This window comes from Bacillus rossius, chromosome 3 (assembly GCF_032445375.1).
Source record: "Bacillus rossius redtenbacheri isolate Brsri chromosome 3, Brsri_v3, whole genome shotgun sequence".
NCBI classification, from domain to species: Eukaryota; Metazoa; Arthropoda; class Insecta; order Phasmatodea; family Bacillidae; genus Bacillus; species Bacillus rossius.
Window position 1 is genome coordinate 28,973,056 of NC_086332.1, and position 15,899 is coordinate 28,988,954.

At 37.8% G+C, this 15,899-nt stretch overlaps 1 protein-coding gene across 2 annotated transcripts in view; it reads right to left on the reverse strand.

The window, feature by feature from the left end:
* The window catches only part of LOC134530441 (RING finger protein 44-like), a 60,935-nt gene that overhangs the window by 13,634 nt on the left and 31,402 nt on the right, over positions 1 to 15,899 (reverse strand). For both annotated transcript variants that reach the window (XM_063365261.1, XM_063365260.1), the window contains exons 8-12: positions 12,813 to 12,974; positions 10,390 to 10,584; positions 9,000 to 9,142; positions 4,820 to 4,990; positions 2,670 to 2,805 (exon numbers count right to left, since the gene is read on the reverse strand). In XM_063365261.1, coding sequence (XP_063221331.1) covers positions 2,670 to 2,805; positions 4,820 to 4,990; positions 9,000 to 9,142; positions 10,390 to 10,584; positions 12,813 to 12,974 — 807 coding nt within the window. The remainder of the gene's footprint in view (positions 1 to 2,669; positions 2,806 to 4,819; positions 4,991 to 8,999; positions 9,143 to 10,389; positions 10,585 to 12,812; positions 12,975 to 15,899) is intronic.

The following is a 15,899-nucleotide window of genomic DNA, read 5'->3' on the forward strand; positions in this document are numbered from 1 at the left end:
AAAAATTTAAAAAGGTGTTTTTCTGGGTTTATCTGAGGGCAGCTTGGCATGCACCAAACAGCAAGCCATGTATTGTGAGCGGCGAGAGGTGATTTTGTAAGCGGCAGTGATAAAGAGACTGGTATTATGGTTTGTCTGCTCTCAGGACTGTCGTGAGGTGTGACAGACGTACGCCGTTAGTTGTATCTCAAATGACAAAGATAAAGAAAGCTGGACTGGCGCGCTTGTGTTGATGTGCAGTGTTGTCGGAGAAGAGGGGAAGTGAAGGAGGAAGGGAAGTGGTGTCTGGTTGGCTGGCTAGCTGGCAGGAGGGAGGTTAAGCCACGCCTCTGCCTCTCCCCCCTGCCGTGTCGCTGCCTCCCCCACCCTCCCTTATTAAAACAAAGACGCACGACTTGCCAGTCATTCCGCCAGCTGTTTCATTTAATCAAAATTTAATTGGCGTTTAAATAAGTTGTGGCGGTATTTTATTTTGCTTTTATTAAATGTTAGTTTTTCATACCGGAAAAAAAGAAAAATCCATTTTTTTTCTCCAAATTCGCGTATAGGCTCCCTCCCCTTTTTTGGAGTCGAAAATTTGGGGGAAAAAGGGGGGCCTTTACGCGAGTAAATACGGTAATTAAAACCAGAGCTGCAGAGACCTACACTGGCACTGATTGTGGTGTATTACTAGCATTACTAGACATAATTAAATTTTTATTTTTTCCTGTTTTGTAGTGTTTTCATGTACTACCCAGAGGAAAAAGTTACTCAACATACATGAAAACAAACTAGCAAAGTTCAAGTATAATTTTCACAAAATTTGCTTTGTAGCATCATGAACACTTTCCAATTACGGTCAAACCTCTATCTATCGTTTTTCAGGGGACCAACAAAAAAATTCAGTAGATGCGGACATTCAATAGATGTGGACTTCACTCTTAGATTTTGAAAAAAAAAAAATTTCAACCTCAAAATTAGTGTCAGAAATATATCAGTTAATTGTCATTAATTTTTAATCAATTGAAAAATATAAAAATGGAAGCATTTTACTTAATTCAATTTACACTTTAAAAAAAACATAGCCTATGCACAATAGACCTACAATTCAATTTCAATTTCTTCAATAATCCTAATTCGTTCATCAAGTGTTATTTATTTACTATGCCGAGACATTTTAATCGCTCTAAAACGTTAACCTCACTATTGCACTTTTTATTAAGTCAACATTCACGCACATGTAAAGTAAACACCGATCAGAATCAGGAGGTTTGTTTGACTCGAGGTCTCTTTTTGACCTGTCAACTCTCGGGGCGCCCTTTTCCGGAAGCAGTCAGGCGGATGGTCAATTTACTCGCAAGGGCAAGTTGCTCTCAGGTCACTCAGGTCATGCTCTCGATGCTCCTTCTCTCGAGGAAGAGTTGCGAGGGCAAGTCGTCTGCTGGTTGTTTTGGCGCGACTTTGACGATGGAGTCAATATGTTATCAAGCTACATTTGGTGATGACTGTAATATTTTAATAGATGACGACATTGAAGCGGAAAAACATTTCAATATAACTTATTTGGCGTCCTTTTATTTAACAATCACAAGATTTGCAATCGTTTCCTAGTACAGGTTAGCTTATGCATACCACAGGCGGTTTAAAGTCAAAAAGCAATATTTATATTTTTTACCTTCATCAAGCTCTCTCATAATTTGTAGCCCAATATATGGTAAATCAATAGCAGCTTCATCTTCAGATGAATCTTCATTTCCAAACAAAGTTCTCACGATGTCTGCTATATTTTCCGCCATCATTGTTTTACAACAAATCGCGTTTTCTTCGTGTATTAAAAGTTACCGACTAATTTTGCCCTCAGGTCAACTTGCTCCCAACTCTTTCAACTCCCGAGGAGCACGAGAGACCGCGAGTCAAACAAACCTAGGATGTAACATGTGCCATAGATTAGGATAGCATGCCCGAACTATGAAATACCGGCCTACAGAAATGCGTTCACGATGCTGCACAGGAATCAATAAATTTTCAACGCCACAGCGGACGCCATATTGGTTTCTTTGTACCTTATAAACGAGACGTCTCAATGCTCAGTTATAATAATGGACATGTTTATTCTTGAAATGATTTTATATACGTACGGTATAAAATGTTTTGTTTTTTACGTTACCATTTTAGCCGACATGAAAAATGTTTCGTACATAAATACAAGTCGATAGTGTGGCAACGTTTCGTGACGAGTCAATTTCACGGAAATATGGCACCAATGTTAGCCATCTACTGTTTGTTGACAGTTCACTCGTTGCTATTATAAAATGGCTGCAGATTTAAGGTGATTTTTACTACTTCTGTATACTATCGTTACTGTTTTTATGACGGTTTCTTTCTAAGAAATGGTTATTTCTGCAAAATCTTTATGGTTAAATGATCATCTATTATAATTTTTAGTGACGGAACCACATATTTTGTACGATCAATGCAGACAAAACGATAATTCGAACATCGGTACAAATGGACATTTTTAACCTTAGTTGTATGGCAATTTTGCCGGGACCGTAGAAAGTATACGATAAACACGGACAATCGATACATGAGAGTTCGGTAGATAGAGGTTTGACTGTACTATAGTTTTTAACACCACACTTTAATTCAACAGTAATTACAAAAATGATCACGTGAAACATTCCACTGACCTTCAGCCACTTGTCTACACACTTGGCGTGGAACTCGTGAGAGCAGGGCAACACACGAAGTAGCTGGCGAGCCTCAAAGTCACACATGCAGACTACACATGACGTCTGATCTCCTTGGTGGGTGTCCAAGTTGAACCTGTACACAAAAAATACAGCTGAAAATTTGATTTTTAAAAAATTAATAAATTTAAAAAAAACTCATCCAAAAAAGTGCATGCACATCTCGCTTTTTTTACTGCTGAAGCAGGGTTTTTTCCCCCAATGATTTAAGTAGGAATGTAACCAGATTTAATGAATCAGCGATTTTACGAGTGCATTCTCAGCAACCAACGAAAAATCGGTCTGCACCTGAACAAAATTTAAATCATAATTTCAGTACAAGATGATTTAAAATCAGCCAAAATTAACACCAATTAACCCCTTAATATTGAATAATCTACATTGCTTATTATATTAAAACTAGAGAAGATAATGGTCCATGCTGGAGAACTTAATTTGTAACGAAAGCCTTACTAAGCATATAATTCTAGGTTACTCCAGGTAGTCCCAGTCTGTATCAGTGAGGTTTCACTAGTGTTTTTTTTTTCCCTAGACCAAACAGTGAACTACTAAAATTTTTCAAGCTTTAAAACTTAGGCTTGAGACAAGTGCTTAAAAATTTGCCTCAAAATTTTGAATGCATGTACAACCCTATCAAAAAAATGAGAGCATATCTTACAATATTATCAAGACTGCAGAGATGGGAAAACAAGATGCAGTATTGTTTGATGTACAAATAAATTAACATTGCTAAAGTGGTGTCTAAATCAGCCAGGAAATTTGATTTCACAAGCAAGAACGGGGTGACAAATGGATGTGAATGGTATTAGCAATGGGGGCAGAATATGTAAAGCTATCAACACTAATAAGAACTTTGTGGCCTCCTGCCCTTCCCAATTTTGCACAGTATTCTTATGATATATTTTTCAGTGAGCCAGAATATCAGCTAATTATGCAAGTTCAAGGTCATGGTGATCTACTTTTGTATTTGTTTTATTTACAAGAATACTTTTAGGAAAGATTTTTATATTTAATAATTTTTTATTTAGAAAAGCCTTTTAAATATATTTTCAGTATGTATTTACTTTCAACATTGTTTTGATATCTGTATTCTAAGATTAGGTTTATTTGGAAGCTATACTTATTTTTCTTGAACATTTTGTATTGTTTTGAGAAAAGATAAGATGAGAAACAGGTGCATGACATAATGGCACCAAATTTCTGTACATTTTTTTGAGTTGCAGAGTAATTCTGGTACTTTGTGTAGGTATTTCTATGATGGGAAAATCAACAGGTGTTCACTCCCATGGGACATGGTAAAACTATCAGGGTTTTGTCACAGCCAATCAGAAAAGACTGTGATTTTCTATTTGTTTTTTAGAGAAAAGTCTCGATGTGAGGGGACTGTATTGTCCTTGAATGCAAGAGCTGTGTTATGAATGGTCAGTGAGGTCACACACCTGCCATTTCCCTGTGTGGTGGTACGCGGTTGCGTAGCCTCGTCTGTCATTCAAGTAGTGTGCAGTAAGGATGTACAAGGCTGCGACTCACCAAATCATATTAAGAGCATATAGAGGCAGGTAATTTCACGTCTGGGTACCAAGTCCATGCCACAGTAATCTTTGGAACTTTGTCATCCCCCTCACCTTTTTTTTAAAAACATTTCAGACGTTTGACGCAGGCCCAGGTGGTCCATGCCAGTTTACTCGTTACCTAGAAGTTGCTAGGGACATTACTTTCATAAAGACACAGGATTATGAAGGAGCTATCTGCAAATTTGAGCATTTTTATTTTCTGGTACATTATGGAATCGTGACGGGCATGTATTTTCAACTGCAGGGGAATAAATAACCAAAATTAATTAATTTAAACTCTTAATTAAATACCACCATTAAAAGTTTCGAGAAAATCAGCAATCATAGACAGAACCTAACACCTAACTACTTGTAACCTACCATGGAATATTTATTCAATTGTTTTCTGCATGTGCAAGGAACGATTGTGACGTGTCACACTTAAACTAACGGAGTAAGTATTCAGTACACACAAATGTTTCACAGAGGTATTTAGCAACAGCTCCTGAAGTCAGGAAGCAGCGAAGCAGCACTCACTTGTACGAAGGCAGCTGCTCGATCTCGACCTTGGCCAGTCCTCGAGGCTTGGCCTCACCCAAGCGCTCGGCCAAGTTCAGCAGGGCCTCGTAGTTCTCAGTCTCAGTGGAGTCCGAACTGCCGAGCTCGGCCTGGCTGTATGGTGAGAGGGGTGGGTTGGACAGCATTGCCCTGCAAGAACAGGTGGTAAAGGATAAGCAGGAACGGTTTTCCATCGCGTCATGAGTGATGCATGAAGATTTCCACATGCATACTTTAAATGTTTCAACGAGTAAGAGATAAACCACTTGTCAAAACTGAGGACGTTAAAAGACTGACGGATAATGAGATGAGAATAAACCATTAACATAATAAACAGACACAAGATTTTATGGTTTTATTTTTATGCCAATTTTGTTTTTAAAACAGGAGAACTCTGCGTGCGTGCGTGCGTGTGTGCGTGCGTGCGTGTGTGTGTGTGTGTGTGTGTCTGTGAGTGAGTGTCTGTGAGTGTGTGTGTGTGTGTGAATACTTGTATAAAGTGTTAAAAATTGTGATGTTTTGATTGAAGTATAGTTACGTACATTATGATTGAGTAATTTTCATAAAATTTGCATATTTTTTTTGTATTTTTTAATGTACAGGATTTTACAGGATATTTTATATTCAAAACAAGGATATTACAGGATATTTCACATTTAAATCAAGGATATTTTTTTCAAAGTGGTGGCAGTCCTGTACTACGGTAAATAACCGTACAGCAAAATTGCTGTGTTTACAAGCAAATAAAATTACCGCAGCCTGTTAAATACAGTTCAAAAATAACCAGACCAAGCTTTCAAAAGCTATGTGCTACAAGTGACCACATCTGTGTACCTAACTTAAAATATGATACATTATTGGGTTTAAGTATGTTTACTAAATTTCTAAGTTGAAAAAATTACTAATGTCACTTAAGTATGGCGTAATTTTAGATCAATGAATTGTATATCTGATAACATTTTTATGCCATAAGTGATTCTCCTTGAAATGTATGTGTTTAATTATACTATTTTGGCTAGTGCCCCATTATAGGCCGACCCTAGATTTCAAGGTTGACAAAACTGACAAAAACGTTCGGCCTATTTTCGGACCAATACAGTATTCAGTCAAAATAAATAAAATCACATGAGCTAGAATTGGTTTTGTGTCGTACTTATAATATTATATAGTGAGATGGCGAGTAGGGAGAAAAAAAAAGAGAAGTGTGGAAACATTTTTCAATAAATTTACGTCAACAAAATAAAGCAACATGTTTACATTGTAAAACGGTAATTTCTCGTGTTGGTGGTGGTAGTGGACTGACCAATCGGCAGGGATACACTACTACTTACCTATGGAACCACATCAAGCGAATGCATCCTGATAATTTAGTGGAGAAGTGTGCTAATGTAACCATATGTATGAGGTTCCAAGAAAAGTAATGAAATTGGCTCAAAAAAAATAACAGACATCATGGAAAAGAAAATATGATGTGAATGACACAAGAGCATTAGAACTGAATAGCTGAAATGATTTGTGAAAATATGCAGTCTTATGCGATAATGGTTTTCAGACGCCTCATGGCCAAGACAGTTCCTAGGTATAACATCCCTTCCAGAAAAAAACTTCACAAGTACTGTAATTCCGAAGATGTACCTAATCTTGTTATTAAATTCACATGGGAATACAAATTTTTGTGTGCATTATTACACTTAAAAAAATTTGTTCATAATGATCAGTAACTGAATCGGTATCTGCCGATTATTGCTCTAATAATCTGTAATCAAATCGGTAATCGGTGAAGTAATATCGGTGCACCACTAGATAAAATGAAAAAGGGTATGTTAGCAATTAGTTGACCAGCAGTTTTATAAACAAAAGGAGGAGATCAGCTTTATCTTGTTTTCAAATCATGTAGCAAAGAATACGAGACCATACAATAAAGTATAAGCATTATACATGCACTGGAAACAGGAATGGTATTATTCATTGACATATATTACCATAAACTTGAATCAAACATGTCTTTGGTAATTTTAAAAAATTTACGCATTAAAATACTTAAATATCTTCATTGATATATGTAAATTATACTCCAGGTGAATTTGCTATGATATCATTTTGCTGTCCAAATGTCTGCATTACTCGGCACTGTAGAAATGTAACATAGTATAGATATTCAACTTTTTTTAACTTTTCAGACAAATGCAACACAATAATAAACGGAAATAGATAGATATACAATAGAGGTGGGACGATACCACACTTTCGATACTCGATTCTGTATTGTTTTTTTAGTTCGATACTTTCGATACTTCGATACTTTCGATACTCCAGGGAAAAATATTTTCCCATTAAGTAACAATTATTACAAATAACAAATTAGTTTTAAAATATATAAATTCAATCTATCACACCAGCACAATGTCAGATTAAACTTAAATACATAATGTGTAAATAATTGCATTATATTAATGAAAAATATGAATTCATCATTATATATAAATATAATAAAACCACCAGAAATGTAAAATACAGTCCATAATCAAGTAAAGCTGACATGAGAAACAGTGGCCTTACAAAATGTTTGAAGTCCTTTCTTGGAGGGGGGTAAAAGTCACCAAGCCTAAATTAGAAATAAAAAAATTAGGCTATAGTAAAAAGAAAATCAGAAATTTTTGCATGTTTGTTTCATTTTACAAACAACTTTATGCAACAGAACAATTTTCAATAAAATTTTAACTTGAGAAACGTAAAATACAAAACATTCCGATCGTAAGAAAACAATAACAAACGGGTATATTCAGTTCAAAGATAATGAATGCACAAAATATGAGATCCGTGCCTTGGTAAAGTGCGTGCACCATTTTCATGTTCATTGCTAGTTTGCGCCACTAGTCTCGCTTGGTGCTGGCCATAGATGCTACTAGCGAAGTGCACAGTCTTCCTGATACTATCCATATCTATGGTGCGATGAAGTTATTTTCTTATGTTTGCAAAGGTAAACAATGAACGTTTTTCAAAATAAAAGCATTAATTTAAACGTAATTTATCAGGAGGAATATATATAACAAAAGAATGTGAATTATAGGACTTTTACGCTTCGTAAAAACGTATGAAACGGGAAAATAATGATTTTATATGTATGTTCCGGGAAAGTAAACCATTGTAAATTAATCGGCGTATGACACGGAAAAATGTATGAAACGGGAATGTATCATCGAGGTTCTACTGTAGTTGTATTTTATACGATGGCGACTCAAAACTTAATTCAATACAAATGAACAAGCATTCCGGTATCAAAAAAATGTATCGAACTTACAGTTTCGATACTCGATACTTTGCAATACCGTCAAGTATCAAAGGTATCGAGGTATCGAAGTATCGAAAATCCCATCACTAATATACAACAAATACTTGTGATATTTATTATGACAAGAAACCCCTTCAGCTGTTCGATGTCAATCTCAATCTCAAATAGGAGTTAAGGCAGCATTCAGAAGGCTGGGTCTATTATATATAATTATATGATAGGTGTTAAGAGTGGATACAGGAGAGAGAAAAAACAAGACTTGGTCAAGTCATACTAAAAATATATCTCCTCATCATCATCATATTTCTCGTAGATATTTGGACCGTGCAGCAGTATAAACACCACGCGAGCAGACTACACGCAAATGCAACGTAAGCACTGTCACAAGAACAGCTTGTCATAAGAGAATCATCAGCTTTAAGCTCTTCAAATTTGCTTACGATTCTCACCTTGCATGCCAGAAATTCACCATACTGTAATTAATAACTCTCTGTATTAACGTTTTTTAAAAACCTGTAATTTGCGAACCCTGATCACCAGGGGCGCAACAACTAAATTTCCATAGGAGGGGGGGGGGGGGGCAATATACCTTATTATAAAGAATCATCGATCCCCCCTATTGAAGCGGGAGGGGGGTCCGGGGGTTCCCCCCCTCCCCCTCCCCCCCCCCCGGGAAAATTTGTATTTCAAGGTGGAAAATGGTGCTATTTAAGCAGTTTTATTATCTAAAAATTGATTACACAGCACTTTCTTTGCCCCCGTGCCCCCACTTCAAGGTTTCAGAGGGGGGGCAAAATACCCTTGCCCCCCCCCCCCTGTTGTTGCGCCCCTGCTGATCACAAGCTTTTAAAAATGTGTTGCACTAACAGGAAATGCAGCAGGAAGCCAGAATACGGGTTGGGGGCCGCCGCCACAGGCGTGGTTCGCCAGCGACGAGTGCTCATTCGCCGGCTGGGCGTGGCCGGGCGCCGCGTGCGACTCGACAGCATCTCCACCTGCGTACTGCGGCCCTGGCACCAACACAATCCACAGCCCTGGTGAAACGTAGTCGTATCCCTCCACATGTCCCGAGGTTCACAATTTTTACTGCTCTAGCCTAAATGAAACGAACAATTTCATAAATTAATTTGCAATGTAAATTAGAGTAATTTCATTACATTTCAGATTTTTTTTTTTTTAATGTTAACGTTAACTTACGTGCAGCTAAGAAAATCATTTTTCCTCAAACGTTAAATTAGAATATAAAAGCAGCAGTGTTAAGTTATGAACAAATGCAGTAGAATCTCGTTTTAAAATATGTACCTCACTTTCAAGTAAACTCATTTTATAAATTTCTAAAATATCTTTACATTAAATAAATACACACAAGATTTTATGGTTTATTTTTAGTCCATTTTCATTTTTAAAACAGTGTTATTATTTTTATAAAAGAAGTTTTGTAATATTTATTCCACCAGAATATTGGTAAAATTAATATACTACATTTATACAATAAAATAATTTGTAATAAAATGGTTAAAACATTTACATTGTGAACAAGCATATGAAGTTTAAAAGGGATTCAATAAGAAAAGCACAATAAAAAAATTAAATTAAATTTTCTTGATCCATGCACTATGGTATAAATTTTTTTTGAAAAATGACATTCCATAAATTTCAAAACACAAAAAGATTACTTTTTTATTATGATTTTAATTAAGTATCGGTTAAATGATACTTAATTCCAAGACATAATTTGCATTTCAGTGCTACATACGTATACGGTGTATCAAGTTGCATTTCGGTGTTATGCAGTGTTTTGACATTATTTTTTTTTGGTGTTATGTTGGTTTTATCGCAACTGATCATATAATCTTGTCCCTAATAGTAATTTACAATGTATTTCCATTATTAGTAGAAAAAAAATATTAAGGTATTTTCAGGCCTGCAATGACATTTCACTGTGCACCTATATTTTAGAGCGCCAGTCAAAATTTGTAAAAAATATTTCTAGCGTAATTGTCGCATGATGTTTTTGGTTCCACTATTATATTCAGAGCGCTTTGTGTGGGTATTTTTTTCCGTATAAACCAATGTATTCAAAAGTAGAAATTTAATATTTATTCGGACGTTACCACTTACTTATTTAATTAACGGAAATACGAAGTTGTCCGATGCCTAAATTTTCTTTTAAAGATGTTTTTAAACATTATAATCTTTATCTGTTCGTTTGCACGTGTGGCAGTGCAGAGGAAGGGAGAATCAGGCGGGCACTCACCTCCGACAGGAACATGGGCGGCGGGGACGAGACCTGGGCCATGGCGGCCGCGGCAGTGTGCAGCTGCGCAGGGTTGTGGTGGTGGTACAAGGATCCCCCGCGGTGGTGGTGGTGGTGGTGGTGATGGTGGTGATGGTGGTGGTGATGATGCTGCAGCTGCTCCGCCAGCAGGTCCAGGTCCACTTCCTCCGGCCGCTGTAAGCAACGCACGTCTCGTCGTCATGACGACTGTCTCCGGCAGGGGACCGCATGCAACTCTACACACTTCCAGGTGAATCCACGCAGCAAGCCTCCATCTTGTCAGTTTAGTAACACTAACAAAGGACCACAGCCCCAAAATTTGTAGCAATAATCATGAAAGAACATCAAAAGTGAAATCACCCCGCAATAAATTTGAAATTGTTAATTTACGAAGCAAACGCTGCGCGTCTCGTCACGACGGTCCCCGCACGCAAACATGACCGGGCGCGGAAAGGGCGGAAAAGGTCTGGGGAAAGGTGGCGCTAAGCGTCACAGGAAGGTGCTGCGTGACGACATCCAGGGCATCACCAAGCCGGCCGTTCGTTGGCTGGCCAGGCGCGGTGGAGTGAAGCGCATCTCGGGCCTCATCTGCGAGGAGACACGAGGCGTGCTCAAAGTGTTCCTGGAAAACGTGATCCGCGATGCGGTCACCTACACAGAGCACGCCAAGAGAAAGACCGTCACCGCAATGGACGTCGTGTACGCCTTGAAGAGGCAGGGCCGCACTCTGTACGGCTTCGGAGGGTAGGCCAGCTGTGCCACACCTTACCTTGCGTGCTCCCTGCGTCTCGTCACGACTTTCCTCCAGCAGGGGACTGCTTGCAACTAACTCTACACACTTTCAGGTGAATCCACGCAGCAAGCCTCCATCTCGCAATTTAGCAATACTGACAAAGGACCACAGTCCCAAAAATTGCAGCGACAATCACGGAAGAACATCAAAAGTGAAATCACTCCGCAGTAAATTCGAAATTGCTAATTTACGAAGCTGCCTGAAGCGATGCGACCTGCTGATTGGACTGTCGTGCGATAATAACTTAACTGCCAGACAAGGCTCTGTCTACCCACCACACAGGAGAAGGGCGGCCAGGTGGCCCAAACAACCAGTAACACAGCTCCTTCAAACACAATTATGCAAAGACCTGCTTTTTTTTCTTCAGGCTACTACAATACTGAAAATGCTAAAACACAACCGTGGTCTAGAAATGAAATTACAAGTAGTTAATGTTTTTAAGACTTACTGAAAATTCAAAAAAAAAAAATATGCCCCTTTTTATCGCATAATCGTCGCACCTATATTTAAGGGCGTCAAAATTTGGAAAAAATATTTCTCGCGTAATTGTCGCATGATGTTTTTGGTCCCACTATTATATTCCGAGCACTTAGTGTGGATATTTTATTCCGTATAAACCAATGTATTTTAAAGTATAAATCTAATATTTATTCGGACATTACCACTTACTCATTTAATTAACAGAAATACGAAGTTGTATGATACCTAAATTTTCTTTTAAAGTCTTTTTTAAACGTTATAATCTATCTGTTCATTTGCGTTGCTGCGGTGTACCACTTACAAACATGTAGCCAGTGCTAGTTGGCATCATTCATGTTTGGTCATGTTGCTTCCCATTTAGAGCGTGCGCACGTAGTCGAATATTGATATCTCACCGATTGTATGCAACGCACGCTCTCAGTCCAGTGCTGAGTTAACTACATTTGATGGCCCGCACTCTTTCGTGGTGTGTACTACAACGATAGTTACGAGTTTGCTCAGGCTTGCATTCGGGTCACAGATTTTGTTTTTCTATTTAAAGTTAAAGAAAGGTTTTTGTGGCATGACTTATTAATTTAAATTGTTTAGCATACTCACTTATACTTCACTTTTTAAGTAAACGTACTTTCCATGAATAGGTTTTGTTTTTACGAACTTACCTAACAAAAAAATTTTTTCTCGCATAAAAATCGCACCCCTACTTTCCAAACTTGATTTTAGTATAAAATGTACGACGATTACGCGATAAAACACGGGATGTGAAAAAAAATATCTTAAATAACAAAGTACCTTAATCACTAGAGACCTGCAAAATTCGCGGATTCGTTCGGTGATATAGGCTAGAATTCAAACAAATATCTCTTAGATAATTTTGCTATCGGCTTACTGTTCATCCTGGCAAATCTCAACCAGTTACGAACCCTCGACCAAAAGAAGGATCGAATCATTTTCAAACCAGCTGAGACGATTCACAAGTCGGCAGCCAACGAACGTGCATAATTTGCCCGAGCGTACAGGGGTATGTGTGCAGTCCGTCCGGAAGGCCGTCGAAACCGCGAATTCTGCAGGTCTCTGTTAATGACGCGCAGGAACCGACACGAGTGGAACGCGAAGGGGAGTTTGTACGTGCCTGGGGCTGCAGGTGCTGGTAGTGGGCGGAGTGGGCGACGACCGGCACTGGCACTTGCTGCGGGGCGGCCAGGAAGGCCGGGTACTGCTGATGGTGGTGGGGGTGGGGGTGAGGGTGGGGGTGGTGGTGCTGAGGGGGCAGGCACCCTCCGAACTGCGGCACCTGTCGGCACACCGGCACGTCACCTCTCACTCCGCCACGCTCCCGCCGACGGGAAGCCTGCAACTCGCTTAGTTTCCGGTTCCCTGCGAGAATTTCCGAAGATTTCCCAAGTTTTGCGTTTCGGTACTAACGCCACTTCAGCCACTAAATCAGAAGTTTCCAATGAAAACAAGCATGTTGTGACTGACTTAACCTGACCTAACCTAACCCGTCAATTTTTTTTTAATTTCGATTTTTGAGAGAAATCCGAAGTTGCACGAACATGGTAGGGAACCGAAACTACGTGAGTTGTAGGCTTTCCCCCGCCAATATCCGCAATTATAAAAGCCATCATAATTACATTAAAACCAACTTAAGAAAAATTCCGCTGTAAAAAAATTTCCTGCATAATAAGTCTATAAAAACTTCAGTCCAGGACCTTTTGAGATACAATTTAGCCCTTATAATAAACATTCCTGATTAATAAGTACAAATACATATAAAGTGTTTTTAAAAACTGTATTATGTCTGCAGTAATATTTGAATACTAGTCCCTCTAATGAGAAATAACAAGTGTTCAACAAGTCTTTTATTTTAACATGACACATGATCATTGTCAGGTAATACTAGGCGCAGAACAAAGTACATGACTAGGGACCCACTTTTATGGTAAATGAAATTAGCTGATGTGGTCGAAAAATGAACATATTGATTTCACCATTTGAGTTAATATGCAAAATAATGAAGGGTTAAGTGCAAAAAAAGTTGTAATTATAAGGGTAGCTAGCAAATTAATTTTTGGTAATATTAATTAAAAACACATTTTGAATCAAATTTGTTTTGGCCCATGTATGACAATGAATTTTGCAACAAAAAAAATTTGCTTAGTTAACGCTGACCTTTAACTACATTGGTTAATGCATATTCAAATATTAACCACAAAATCTTTTCACACAAAGATTATTTTGTACAACTGCCAACAATTAAATGTAAATATATTTATTACTTGGTATATGTATATTGGACTAACTAGACTATCCAGCTGAGCTACTCCATCAGGCAGGAAAATAAAAATTCCTGATGTTTTCTGGATTTTCTAGGGCTACTCACAGGAGGGGTTTTATTGATGTGTAACTTCTCAGTTCTCAGTATACGACATTTGGTGGCAGTAATTTCATGAATGCGATGTAAATGTACAACGGGAAGTAGGGAGAACTGCCCACCATTCAATTTTTCATTGCGGCCTACAGATAGTGCTTGTGCTGCAGTGTGTCAACGAGCGCAAATATTTCCATAGTTTTTGAAAAGAGTGTGTGAGAAAGAAAGAAGAGACAGCTTCTCCCCCTTCGTTTCACTAACAGTAGTCTTAAACAGCACAATGCATTGCCATGTGGCTTTTCTACCACATTATAAATAAATTGTGAAACAATAATGTATACTGTTAGATATATTTAATAAGTGTTGTATTAATATACATAGCTATTAAAAGTGACACGATTTGTCAGAAGTTGATGTTACTCATCACTGGCGAGTAATGATAGACTCCTTCACTTTTTTTCCACTACAATCAGTGACTAAACTGCGAAAAAAACTAATACAGAAAAAATGGTTGGTCAGACATATCAACTGCCTCATCAGCTTATGTAATTTTCACGAGAAGAAAGTTAATATATTACTATAACTGACAGCAACGAGATAAAGCTGTGTTTGTAAAACAGTGCATAACTCTGTGCCTGCCTGGTGGTTAGTTTCGTTCAAACTGTGATGAAGGAAAATGACTTGGTTATCCTCACACTCTACAACATGTTTTTTGAGTAGATACAGTAGAACCTCGTTTCTACATATTTCAAGGGACCAGGAAAAAAATATGTAAAATGCGGGAATATGTAAAATGAGGGAAATGCTAAAAAAAATAAAAATTATTGTTATTTAAACGTGATGCAAACAATAATTAGAAGCAGATGGTAAACACAAAACAAAATCAAATGTCAGATATTTAAAAGTTTTACACAATAATTAGCTCTTCAGTATCTCAGATGATTAAACAGAGATTTTGACCATTAACCTAAACCAAATTTTTATATACAAAAAAGGTTTATATACAATACAAATAACCAACATAATCAAGTTTGATAAAAGTAGTAAGCACATAGCCGTATATAACCCAAATGTTCTGCACTATTATTACAAATATATTATCATACTTAAGAGTTTCTTGAAAAAATCTGAAATTTGTGACTGTTTTGAATGGAGTCTGCACAAGTTCTCAATGTCCACTTCAAGTTTTTGCAGAGCTGGGAGTAGGGTTTCAGTGTTACTAAAACTAGAAACAAATCTTTTTAGTGTTGAAACTGCACGAGTTGCTTCTGCCTGCGTTGGAACTGGTTCATCTACTTCTGCTTCTTCTTCTTCGCTGTCTTAACATTCACCAGAAGCATTTGCTGCCAGATGGTTATCCACTATGTCATTCAGGTTTTCAGTCTCTGTCGTCACTATGTCATCATCTACTTGTACAAAGTCACCGAATGAGACACCAGCTTTGAGTTTCGCCACATCTTCATCAAGTTTTTCATTACCAGGTAACTCTTCAACACCAGTCACTCCAGAGGAAAAGAAACCAGCTTTCTTGAAACAGTTAGCTATAGTTTCTGGTTGCACTTTGTTCCACGAATAGGCAATGTTATGAAGTGCATCTATAACATTTAACTTCATGGTCTTGGGGTCTTTCCCAGATTCCATCATGCACAGAGCTTTCTGCACCAACCTTTTTCTGTAGTTCACCTTGAAAACGTGTATAATAACCAAGTCTAGGGGCTGCAGATGGCTTGTACAGTTAGCAGGAAAAAATAGTAATTTTACATTCCTCAGCTCAATATGCTTTGGATGTGCTGGACATTGGTCAATGAAAAGAAAAATTTTGCAGTTCTGACTCCCCATTTTAGCATC